This window comes from Hipposideros armiger, unplaced genomic scaffold (genome assembly GCF_001890085.2).
Source record: "Hipposideros armiger isolate ML-2016 unplaced genomic scaffold, ASM189008v1 scaffold_511, whole genome shotgun sequence".
Taxonomy (NCBI): Eukaryota; Metazoa; Chordata; class Mammalia; order Chiroptera; family Hipposideridae; genus Hipposideros; species Hipposideros armiger.
The window spans coordinates 1,297,216-1,309,197 of record NW_017731861.1 but is presented as its reverse complement, the minus strand read 5'-3'; the positions used below and the strand labels follow the sequence as shown (position 1 = coordinate 1,309,197).

The 11,982-nt window shown below is 50.4% G+C and overlaps 2 protein-coding genes across 5 annotated transcripts in view; one reads left to right on the top strand and one right to left on the bottom strand.

Annotated features, from left to right (window-relative positions):
* The first annotated feature begins 3,343 nt into the window (after positions 1 to 3,343).
* On the top strand, positions 3,344 to 10,764 carry FAM219B (family with sequence similarity 219 member B). 3 transcript variants are annotated; one of them, XM_019667971.1, is made up of 5 exons: positions 3,344 to 4,503; positions 4,710 to 4,797; positions 5,491 to 5,568; positions 6,016 to 6,147; positions 7,487 to 7,575. In XM_019667971.1, exons 1-5 carry the CDS (start codon positions 4,290 to 4,292, stop codon positions 7,491 to 7,493), a joined length of 519 nt encoding a protein of 172 aa, XP_019523516.1. In that variant the 5' UTR covers positions 3,344 to 4,289; the 3' UTR covers positions 7,494 to 7,575. The 3 variants fall into 3 exon arrangements, with proteins under 3 accessions (XP_019523516.1, XP_019523515.1, XP_019523514.1); XM_019667970.1 differs by having other exon boundaries at positions 3,348 to 4,503; positions 6,016 to 6,064; positions 7,490 to 10,764; XM_019667969.1 differs by having other exon boundaries at positions 3,349 to 4,503; positions 6,016 to 6,064; positions 7,487 to 10,764.
* Positions 10,765 to 11,116: 352 nt separating this feature from the next.
* Positions 11,117 to 11,982, bottom strand: part of MPI (mannose phosphate isomerase) — a 10,960-nt gene continuing 10,094 nt past the window's right edge. Inside the window, exon 6 of one of the 2 annotated variants that reach the window (XM_019667967.1) lies at positions 11,117 to 11,821. In XM_019667967.1, coding sequence (XP_019523512.1) covers positions 11,603 to 11,821 — 219 coding nt within the window. In that variant the 3' untranslated portion in view covers positions 11,117 to 11,602. The remainder of the gene's footprint in view (positions 11,822 to 11,982) is intronic. The other variant, XM_019667968.1, reaches the window with a different exon arrangement.

Genomic DNA, 11,982 nt, shown 5'->3' with positions numbered 1-11,982 from the left:
TTCATGGATACAGAAAACAGACTGGTAGTTGCTGGAAAAAAACTGTTAGAGCTAGGGGATGGGTGAAGGGGATCAAGGGTACAAACTTTCAGCTATAAAATGCGTAAGTCCTGGGGATGTCATGTACAGCATGGCAACTATAGTTAATACTGTATTGTGTATTTGAAAGTTGCTAAGAGAGTAAATCTTAAAAGTCCACCTCACGAGTAATAAAAGACAATAATTTTATTAACTATGTATGGTGATGGATGTTAACTAGGCTTATTGTGATGGTCATTTTGCCATGTATACAAATATCAAGTCATTATGTTGTACACCTGACACTAATATAATGTTATACCTCAATAAAAATAAATTCACCACTATTCCCCATGTCTTCCTATGCCTAATCCCAGATACTTGCCAGTGCACAGCAGAACCAGAATTCTCAACTGATGATGAAGATTCATCTGTCCCCGGGCTAAACAAGGTTAGGAAATGGGTAGGATTCCCATGATCTGGAGCCAAGGATAAAGATGTGACTGCCCAATGTGGGCAGGGGGCCTGAAAGCTAGGGTGGGAGTCTGCGCCTAACAGCCAAAAATATATGGGCTGGCCGAGTGGCACGTTGGTTAAGAGCTGGCTTGGGATGCCAGCTCTGAGCAGCAGGGCCCTGGTTCAGATCCCCCATGAGGGCCAGTGACCCTGCCCTCTACAGCTAAGATGCTGAACAACAGCTCAACCTGGAGCTGGGCTGCCAAGAATCGCCGGCAACGGCTAGGCTGTAGCCCCTGATGCAGTGTGCTGCCATAAGCTACCATGTGTGGCTGGCAGCCAGTGTGAGCGGCTGGCAGCCAGTGTGAGCTGCCAAGAGCCGCCATGAGTGGCCATCCAGTGGCCGGCGACCAATCTGCCTCACCTGGGAAGAGCGCAATGATAATAACAACATGAGCCAGTGAAGTGATGTCCTCCACAACTAGACTGAAGAACAAAAGGACAGCAACTTGTCTGTCCCCCTTCCCCGATTCCCCAACGCTGTTCCCCTCCCCCAATTCCCCAATAAAATCTTTTAAAAAAGAGTGTACCTCCACCCCACCCCACCCCCAACAACAAAGAGTAAAAGAAGACTGGGAATCAACTAGGAGGTGCTTTATCTGTCGTATTCATCATTAGATCTGTAGGGCCTGGCATAGCACCTGCCACACCGGAGATGGCTGGGAGGATATGAGGATCCCCAGGCCAGCAGGGAGCCAGCACAAGTCACTCTGGGTTAGGGTCTGAGTAGCAGGGGAGGAAGAGGAGCATTGTGCCCTGTATGCTGAGGCAGTTCTTTGTCAGGAGACTCATCCCCTTCAACCTAGACTTTATTCTTCGTGTTTGTTTTGGGGAGTAAAGAGTAATTTATTTTTATTAGATTCCTGGTGAACATAATATCTTAACCAAGAAAGAGAACTGTCCACACCCAGCCAGGACAGTTGGGCAATCACAATTTCTTCATTAATAACATGAGTTTGGACTATATAATTTCTAAGATTCCTCCCAGCCCCAAAGTTCTATGATTCTAAATTAACTAAAAGTTAAGAGGCGGAAACAGGACATTCATTGAACAAATATGTGTAACTATGACTTTGTGTGAAAAACGAGGGACACAAAGTGAGGAAGGCAGTCTGGCCTCAGGGAGCATACGGCCAAGGGAGAGAATACGCACTGGTTACTTAAATCACTGTGTGAGCTTTGTAAGGTTACATTTCTGAGTGGTTACTATATGCTCAGTGCCATTTCAAGCACATGACAATTTAACTTCACAATACTATTAAACAGTTACTGTTATCATTCCCATTTCTCAGCTAAAGAAACTTGGGACATAAAGCGATTAAATAATCTGCCAGTAAGTGGCAGAGCAAATAATCTGGATTCAGGGTCCATGTTCAATCACATAGCAATTAACTGAGCACTAATAGAAACATGGCCCAGTTGGGACCCCCACAAAAGAGACCTTGCAATGTCCCAGGCCTAGTGTTTCACTGCCTTAGAGCTTAACAATTGATCAACCCCCTCCTTGCGGTTTGAGCTTGGAATGTCCCCTGTCCCAGTTCCTGAGTTTGGAATATCTCCTGTCCAGTTCCTTGCTTTAGATAATTACCCTGAAACTTGTGCTTCTTACTGATCACAATACCCCTTGCTTACGATCACAATACCCCATGCTTACTGATCACAATCTCTACAGCCTATCATTCTTTCCAGGTTACTGTCATCACTGCTCTTGGGTTGATGACCACTTTGGAGAGCCACATTGCCTGGGGGAAGACTCCATGCAGACCCCCAGAACTATCACATGGCCTCTGCAGGAATGTCCAGATTTTCTCTTAAATATCCCAGGCTGGTATGAGAATGTTAAGGCAGTTTTTGGTGGTGTTAACTCGCTGCTTTCTCAGACCACGGTGCTCTGATAATAAACGCTTATTCTATGACCCAACTCCTGTGTCAATCTATTGGCTGAGGGCAGGCAGCACGAGCCTGGGACTCATTTGACCTCCGGTTTTATAATGATGAGACAGGAAGGGCATGGATGAGGGAGCTCAGACTCTTTTTTGCTACAAGTTCCTGGAGATTTTGTGACATTAAGTGGATTTTAATCACATTTCCTTTGACTCTTGGTGAGGTCCCCATCAGTTTAACAGGGAACACAGCAATGAGAAAATCATTTCTTTGGAGTCCACAGGGTGCTGGGTTCAAATTCTAAGTTTACCACTTAACTAGTGAATTTGACCAAGTCTAAGTCTCATCGCTTAACAGGAGCAGTAACCAGCTTCATTGGGCAGTCAGGAGGTCAACATTAAGTTGGGCAATAGGAAATTGCTGTTCCTGGAAGTCAAAACAGGGGTGGGATCTATCAAAACAGTTAGCATTCCTTTGTGCTTCTGATTTTTTTTTTTTTAAGATTTTTATTGGGGAATTGGGGGAAGGGGAACAGACAAGTTGCTATTTTTTTGTTCTTCAGTCTAGTTGTGGAGGACGTTGCTTCACTGGCCCAAGTTGGCACCATCATTGCATTCTTCCCAGGCGAGGCAGATCAGTCGCCGGCTTCTGGACGGCCATTCACTGCAGCTTGAGGGCCGCTCATGCTGGCTGCTGGCTACACACTGTAGCCCATGGCAACCCACTGCAGCAGGGGCTGCAGCCTAGTCTAGCCAGCGACTCACAGCAACTCAGCTCCAGGTTGAGCTGTTGTTCAGCATCTTAGCTGTAGGGGGCAGCGTGTGGGATCCGAGCTGGGGCCCTCTGGCGTCCCAAGCCAGTTCTTAACCAACGCGCCACTCGGCCTGCCCTTGTGCTTCTGATTTTTAAAAAACCCCATCCCTAAATAATTTTTTTCCTATCCTGCCTAACGCATAGCCTTGCTCAACTATCTGAGTGGCCCTGGGAGCTCAGAAGTTGCACATTGTTAACTTACTCTATGTAAACCAATAAATTAGCCTCTGAACAGCCTCATGAGATTTGGCAGTTCCTACAAGAATCTGGAGTTTCTTTCCAGTCAGCTACGAGCACATTCCTTGGGGGCCCCTTGGGGTCCAGAGAAGTCAAGAGCAGTGATAGCTCCGTTCCCTGCCACACACATACTCGGCGCACTTTCACCCTTCTTTCTGCAGCCTATTTTACCCTTGTTTGTCGCTGTACAATGGATAGTGACCTTGGTTCTATTTTAAAATGCGGAAACTAGGTCTATAGAGGGTCTGGCCTCGCCCAAGGTCTCAAACACCGTGTAGTGTTGAAAATAACGTTGGGTTTGGCACTGCCTCTAGTTTATGTGACCTCCACAAGGTTTCTGAACGTTTCTCTCCGGCCTGTTTCCTTTTCTGGAGAAGAGCGCTAATACCTCCCGTTCTCTTACAGCTCTTTTTTAGGGTCAACCCAAGCTCTGCCGGACCAGCTCTTGGGGAAGACTGGCTGTGGCGATATGACCCGGGAGACACTACGGAGAGCACGTGCGCAAAGGAGCGTAAAGTGCCCGGTCCGCGAGCGCACACCTGCAGCCCTCCATAAACACCTATATTTGATCTCGACTACAGAAAACACACAGCCTCGACAGCCCAAAGTTCAGAAGAACTATATGAGCCGCAGAGCGCCAGAAAAGAGGAACTGAAACTACCCCGCCCACGGAAGGGCGGGACAACTGGGCCACGCCCACAGCCGGCGGGGGCGGAAGCTTGTGCAAGTAAGGCTCGCGCCTGCGCACCGCCATCTTGTTCAAAGACCGCCTCCTTCCCCGCTGATTGCAATTTGCCCATTCGATGGGGCGGGGCTAGGCCATGGCGACCGCGCAACCTAGTGGGTACGCGACGCGGGTATCTACACTCGGATCCCGGCCCGGTGAGGCCCCAGGCCGCGTGGCAGGAGCTGCGGAGCCGCCCTCCGGGCGAAGCGACCGCAAAATCCCCCGGCTGGGGGAGCGGACCCCGGCGGCTGTGGAGAAGCGGGGGCCGTATATGGTGATGCGCGCTCCTTCCATTCAGGCCAAGCTGCGTGAGTGCAGCCCGATGGGGTTCTCTGCCTGGGCGGGCTGCCGCGTCCCCCGTGCGGGCTCTGGAGCCCCGCTGGGGCGACCCCGGAGGGGCACCTGCAGCCTCCTCCCGCCTCCGAAAATCTGTTCAGCAAGAGCGGGTTCCTGGCGTTTGGGAGACACGGCGGAGTGGGGGAGACCCCGCTGACCTAGGCCCTTTGACTTCCAGAGAAGCACCGGGACCTGGCCAAGGCCGTTCTGCGGAGAAAAGGCATGCTGGGGGCCTCGCCGAACCGCCCCGACTCTTCAGGGAAAAGGTGTCAGCAGGCGCCACCTCCTCTGTGCAAGCAGTTTGCAGAGAAGGCCTTAGTCTTTGGACTGGGAGACAGGGGATTCACGTTTAAGGCGGAGCTAGGGATTCCCTTGACGCCAACCTGTCAGTTTCACTATTTTACAGTAGGAAGAGGAAAGACCCTCCCGCCCCCTACCCCTTCTTTTTTAAGGATGTGATTGTGTCAGGGAAAGTGCTGTGGAATAAGAGAGTTTTGTCAGGGCATACACTAAGTTGGGGGGAGCATAATGGCTGGATCCCTAGGAGTGAGGATGTAGAGCAGTGTGGGAACAGCCAGTGCTGTATTTTTAAAAAAACAATGGTAAACTCTGAGGACTGGGTAGGTCCTTGTCCAGTGCCTCTTTTACAGATAAGAGCTGAAACTCAGGTGAGGGAATTTGCCTGAGTAGTGCGTTTTTTTCTGTTCTCTGGTTCAATAAGGTGTTTGGGGGTTGCTGTTTCTGATTCATGAAACAGGAGATGTGCTTTTCCTCCGGAGCAGTAGGGGGAGTGGTGCGGGGAAATGCATATTGTGAGGAGCTGTAGCTGGCAGTGGTGGCTGTGTGACCAGGGAGGAGTAATGCAGTCGGTTGTTTCTCCATGGGGACGAGTACTCTGGCTATTCTCTGTAAATGCTGGTGCTTCATCTATGCTTGATTTCTCCCCCATCTCCCCTCAGGTCAGTGAAGTTTAACAAGGGCTATACTGCTCTTAGTCAGAGTCCAGATGAAAACCTTGTGTCCCTCGACTCTGACAGGTGAGTGCTGTCCTTGGAAATACCCCTTGGGGAGTGATTGGGTGAAACTGCAGATTGCTTGGTGCTTTCACTAGTTCCCTCTCTTCGAAGACCCTCATGCATGTTCCAGGGCTGTCTTTGAAGACCTGTCCCTTCCCAGCTTGCTTAGAGGACTTAGAATGGCTTGCTTAGAGGACTCAGGACTCATGCTGCTGTTGGATTTGGGACACCAACCTTGTCTGGGCGAAATCGTCCTGCCTTATTATGTCTTGCACTGTTAGTGACAGTGAACCTGTCCCTGCTGGAGCCATTGAAGGAACCATTCGTACTCACAGCAGATTCTGGGTGTGAGTTGTGTGGTGTGGTCTTGCTTCAAAGGCCTGCAGACCCCCTTGCATGTTCTCCCCTTTTCCTTTTGCAGCTGTGCCCCACAGGCATCCCTCTGATCTGACTGTCTTCCTCTTCTAGTGATGGGGAGCTGGAATCAACATACTCCTCCGGGTATTCCTCTGCAGAGGCAAGTCCAGAGTGCCTTCCTGTGTGGGCCCAGGCTTCAGTCATTTGTCTAGTGCCTGCTGTATGCACTGTGTCAGACTTCCGGTTGGTTCTCCAATCTTCTACTCTGCCCCCTTCCTCCAGCAGAGGTGTAGGTGTCTAAGGAGGGCTGTTGAAAATCCAGGAGACCATGGACCCTTAGAGCTGGAAATGACCTGATAAGTCTTCTGTTCAGGACACCACTGAGAAAAGGAATCCTCTAGATAAATGTCAGCTAAGTGTTTACCAGCCACTACCTGCTTGGATGCTTCTTGTAATCGGGTACTCACTGCCTCCAAGAAACCTTGCTGCCTGCCCTCCCCCCAACATATATACACAATTCCTTCTTCAGGTAGCTTTCAGAGCTAGGTCTTCCTTATTAATTTGAAATGTCTTCTGCTGCCTGGACTTAGTGGTCCTAGGCCTACCCTCCAGTGTCACACAGTAATTCTAGTCTCCCTTTTGATTTTTATCTGAGATCAGCATTCCTGTTCCTCCCCCACCCAGCTTGCTTTCTTCCAGGCCAAACAACTTTTGTTCCTTCAGTTGTTCCATCTGTGAAACAACTCAGACTCAGATACTCCTGGGCTGGCCTTTCGGACATGTTATCAGAGTGATTGTCCCAGACAGAAACAAGGGACAGAAAGTTCTCGCATGTGCAGCTCACTGTCTTTGACAGAAGTGAAGTGCTGGGGACATGACTGTACTCCACTGGTGTTTCTTCCTTTTTCTCCTGGAAACCCTTGGCTACCTCCAAGTTTCTGCCGAAGAGAATAGAGGCAGTTTGTAAAGTGTGTCCTCCTTGAATAGCTGGGTGCCTAAGATTGTTAAAACTAAGAAAAATTAGCCAAAAGTCAGAGAAAGTTCTATACTGTTCCAGACTGATTTTCCTTCTGCTCCGTGGAACTGGTAAAGCCAAGCTGACAGGTTCCACTTTGGAGGGCTCTGCTACATCAAAGGACATGTTCTCCACCCCATTCTACTGTAATTCATATTCCTTCACTATTCTACCCCATTGTTCTGGTATCATTGTCCCATATTCTTCAGCCTTCATGGGGACCAACTATTCTGATTCCAGTGGGAGTGGTCAGAGCATTGATTTTCAAACATAAGCTGGAATATGGTATTTACATCAGAGGCCTCAGTATTTAGTGAGAGCACCTCCCCTGGGGGTTCATGACAGTGCAGCCTGGACAGCACTGGCTCAGGCCCCTGGGTGCCCCTCACTGCTGGGCGAGGCACAGGTGGGAATAGATGACGCTTCCACCTGTATTCCAGGGATGTGGGGTTGGCCTGAGGGTAGGGCATGGACAGGAAGCTCCACAAAGGGAATGTGGGGCTGCCTTTTGGGCAGCAGTCATTACTGCTTTGCAGCCTGGCTTATAATTCTCTTTCCTGCTCTTAGCAGGTGAACCAGGATGTGAGCCGCCAGCTGCTCCAGGATGGGTATCACCTGGATGAGATTCCAGATGATGAGGACTTAGACCTCATTCCCCCCAAGTCTGCGGCCTCAACGTGCTCCTGTTGCTGGTGCTGTCTTGGGGACTCTTCCTCCTGTAACCTCCAGTAGACAAACCCCCTAGGATGGGCCCTGCTCACCATACCTGCAGAGCCATTGACTCTTCCTAGGTCACAGTGCAGTGGGAATTGCCTCAGCCCCAGAATCACTGGAGGCACTGACCCTCTGGGAAGGTCAGTGACCTGCAGTTACCCCTGACTGGGTGCTTCTAAGGCCAGCGTCCCCATCTGGATGATAGGTGAGATTCTGTATTTTTCCTCTGCTGTCGGAGCAGAGTTTGGCGAAACCACTTTCATAAGGGCAGGAATAGAGGAATTCTGGCTCTCAACAGTGAGTGACAAGGTTGGCTAAGAAAGACTTGAAGACATCTTGACTAGTATTTGTCGTCATGCTCTTTGGAAGGAAAAAGAGAGCTTTTGTGCCCAGGCTGTGCTGGGTGGTGGTGTGTGGAGGCAGAAAATAGCATTTGTGGCTTGCAGCTGGGAATCTTTGAAAAATAACTATTTGGGACCAGTTGAAGAAATTCATTAAGCTCTTCTCTTCCTACCTCTAAGACAGGGTATAGGTTTGCCCCTCAAGAGAGCATACAGCAGGGCCCTTGGCGTCTTCTGCCTGTGCCTGTCTTCCTGTGGCAAGGAGGACAGGAGCTTGCTTGATGACACAGCAGGATCTCTGAACCCAGAGCACCCCCAACTGGTTCAGCTGTCTGGGTAGGTTTAGTGAGTCTGGTCAGCCCTCGTTAGAGAAACACTGCTCCACTATATACATATTTGTCTTTCCTTGGTTGCCTTTTTTCACCTTGGTCTTAGCCAGTTTCTCCGTCTCGTCTTCGAGCTAAAGGTTGGGTGAAGGGACTGGCGCCTCCTCAGAAGCCTCTTTTTTGGTTACCAGCAGAGGGAGCTGCAGGGAGCAAGCAGGTGCCTTCCTATTTGTTTAGCTTTTTAAATTGAGAAGTAGCAGTGGGTGAGTTGTGGCACAGCTGTGCTGGCTTGGACACAGATGGAGACTCAGACAGGATGGCCGGGGGGACGACCTGTGCCAGCTCCCAAGGCCCTGCCAGAGGAGACAATCTGCCATTGCAGAGGGCCTCCCTTTACCTCAGTGTGGGCCAGTAGACTGTGTCCAGGCCTCCGGATTCCTCTGACCACAGCATGAGCCTCGCAGTGGATACTAGGATTGGACTTCACAGGGAACCTCTGGGTGCCATATAGCCTCTCAGCCCAGCCTGAACACAGCAAAGGCAGGCACATTACCCTGTGACCCCTACTCTACAGCATCTCGTTAGACCAGACCTCTCCCTAGAATGTATGTTTTACAATGTGGTTTTTGTTTTTGTTTTTGCCTCACCTAGAACAGTGGTGAGGGCTAAATGGGCGTGGACAGGGTTCCCAGCTGAAGGGGCAGTCAGGATTGGGGCATGGGCCCCAGGTGGGAAAGTGCCTGGTCTGTTTCGTTTGCTGTCCTGTGGCCACGAGTATTTGAGCGATGGCATGGACTCTTGTCCTACTACATGAGGTGACTGACAGACTGAACATCAGATAAACTATTTTTCAGACAACTATCCTCATGAGGGTAATCCTATTAATGCTTGATTGGTGTTGATCTTGGTGCTTTTCTCAAATCCCAGAAAGCTGAGAGGAATATATGGTACCCAGGGTGCTGTGGCTAACTTCTGTTCTACAATCTAGCATATCATAGCAGGAGGGAGATGGGATAGAGACAGAGGCATCTGACATTGGGGCCCAGGGAACAGGGGAGGCAGATGGTTATTCTGTTCCGGAATGGGGCTCTGCAACTCTGCACAGGGAGTGAGAGAGACATCTCCATTCTGAACCCCTTGTCCATCCACAGAGACCATATCCAGGTCTCTGGTTTCTACAGAAGTGGAAAAGTGTACATAAAGAAAGGGCTCAGATGTAGGACAGTGTAAAGGAAGACAGTGGTGGTAACAGGAAACCTAGGGGGCCAAAAGTGGGGGTGGCAGCCGAGTGTGGGGCCACTTTTTTATCGGGGAGTTGGTTAGGATAGAGCAACCTGAGCATTTGGAAGCTGCTGGGGGTGAGGGTGGCAGCAGGACCCCAAGACCAAGATCCCTGGGTGGTTGTTGCTATTAATCCACACTGGTGTATCTGGCTGCAGCTGTCCCAGGAGAGTCTGTGCCAGAGTTGGGCGACCCTGTATGCAAGGCATTACCTTTGTGCGGAAAGTTGCAGGAACCTGGAATGCGGGATAGAGTACAGTGAGGCAGGAGAGAAATGGCCAGTTTTTTGTGGCTAGAGGCCAGAGGCTAAAATGTCACCAATAGAGGTCCTGAGGTGCCCAGAGCCCAACTGCCTTAATTCAGAGTGCTGCGTATTGTGCAGATAACAGTGCCCTGGGGAGAGGGGTATATCTGGGCTTACCTCGCACATGGGAAGGGGTACTGAGTGATATGTACAGAGAACTCTACAGAATTCTTGGCTTAGGCTTCTCCAGCTCTGTAAGTTAATAATAAATATAGTCATGCTAGTTGAGCTGTCTTTGTGTTGCAGTAAGATTTTTAAGAAAGGCCTAGACCCAGTCATTGCTCTTTCTGAATTCTGAAATGAAGAAATAGCTTAAAAGCCCCAACTGTGACCGTTCCTCCTAGGACCTCTCCTCGTTTCTGCTGTTCTCAATGGGCATCATTTTCAGGCCTGCTTCCCTGGAGACCATGGATGGAATAGGCCTTTGCACATCAAGTCTCTTTAGAATGAGTTCCCTTTAGCAGACCCTTTCTTCCCAGGTCTTTTTTTTTTTTCTAGCTGAGAAAATTCGGGGCCAAAAAACCCAGAATTTTTTTGAAGGTAATTTCCTGGAATTCAGCTGTACAGGGGGTCTAGTGTGGGCAGCAGCCCAGAAAGATCCTTTTGTGCAAGTCTAAACCCTTAGCCCACAGGAGGAGCCAATAGCCTGGGTCTCTGCCTAGCCTGGGGTGATAAGATCTCAGTGACAAAATAGACAGCTGTGCAGCTTCCTGCATAGATGTGCCCCATCTCTGAGAGGGTGGGCTCTAGGAGAGTAGATACCATCCTAGGTATGTGCTGCCAGTTTAGAAAAAGGAGCTAGTTGCTCTGCATAACACAGGTTGGATCGTCCTGTCCCCGAGTCCCTGTATCTACAATAAATGAATGTGCTCTAGAGAAGTGGTTGTTGACAAACGTTCTCTGTGAAGGGCCCACTTTGCAGGCCACACGGTCTGGCCCATCTACTCCACTTTGCCCTTATAACTTGAAAGCAGACAGACAGTATGTAAATAAGTAGGTGTGGCCAACCCCCACCTGCAGGCCTTCGCATGCTGATCCCTGCCCAAGGCCAACGGAAACCTTGGAGAAAAATCTTGCTCTTTAGACCTACCTTTCATTGTCTGCAGGGCTGGAGGGCCCATGGCGTGCCTGCACGCTCTGCATCTGAGGCTGAAGCTGGATGCCTCTCCCTCGCCTTCCTATGAAAGGGCTCTGGAGTCCAGCCTACCCACTTCAGAGACTAGACAGCCAATGGCTGAGTGCTGTGCACCCCCACAGCCTCAACACAGGTGATCTTTAATTGCTTTGACAGAGCAAGAGGGTGACAATGAACTATATCAGTCCGCAGGCCTACCCTTTCCGTCCTCTCCAGCCAAGGAAACAGGCAACCTCAGGGCCAGAACCCTGTTCTTAAAAATTAGTTACCTACCCTTTTGCTGTAACTGATACTGAGCTAATCATAGATTTCACCAGCCTATTTAATGCGGTAGGTGGAAGGGCTGTTGCCTCCTGCATTGAGTCTGGCTCAGGTGTGCTGAGAACACAAAGGAAGTGTCAGTCCTTAGTCTTCACATGGGACCCTCCCAGGAAGATGGTTCAGCCTAGGCCTGCTCACTACTCCACCAGCTCTCCTAAGGCATCTCCAGAGCGTCCAGAGCAGGGAAGGCATTTGGGCTGGGCCTGAGGAGGTAAGGCTGGCCAGGATTTCAGGTGACTAGGCAGGAGATGGCTGTGGCCTCTACAGCAGACAGCAGGCACGGAACATCAACAGGTCCTCAGGCATCATGAGCTTCAGTGAGACGCTCTCGTTAGCCCCAATGAAGAGTACCCCGCCACGCTGTAGGGGGATTGCTGCCTGGGCTGTGGGAGTGCTGGCTGTCACTGTACCCTGCATCATCAGGAGGATGCTAGCAGAGTCCAGTGCCAAGATCTTATACTCAGTGACGGAGCCCGGGACCTGGGCAGGAAGACACAAAAGGATGGTGCAGCTCAAGCTGTTCCGCTGGCCCACAGGCACAATGAGGGAGAGCCCTGCTGCCTTTGCCCCCCTGCTCAGGCTCCTGCCAGCATGGGGCCCACATCTTGTTCCAGGTATAGAGGGTGGGCAGGCCCTGCGGC

What these genes read in the sequence shown, in the direction of transcription:
- FAM219B (XM_019667969.1), top strand. Translation starts at nt 4,290, where the DNA reads ATGGCGACCGCGCAACCTAGTGGGTACGCGACGCGGGTATCTACACTC. An exon ending in TTCCATTCAGGCCAAGCTGC is followed by an intron (nt 4,504 to 4,709) that starts GTGAGTGCAGCC and finishes TTTGACTTCCAG; the next exon opens with AGAAGCACCGGGACCTGGCC. An exon ending in CCGGGTATTCCTCTGCAGAG is followed by an intron (nt 6,065 to 7,486) that starts GCAAGTCCAGAG and finishes TCCTGCTCTTAG; the next exon opens with CAGGTGAACCAGGATGTGAG.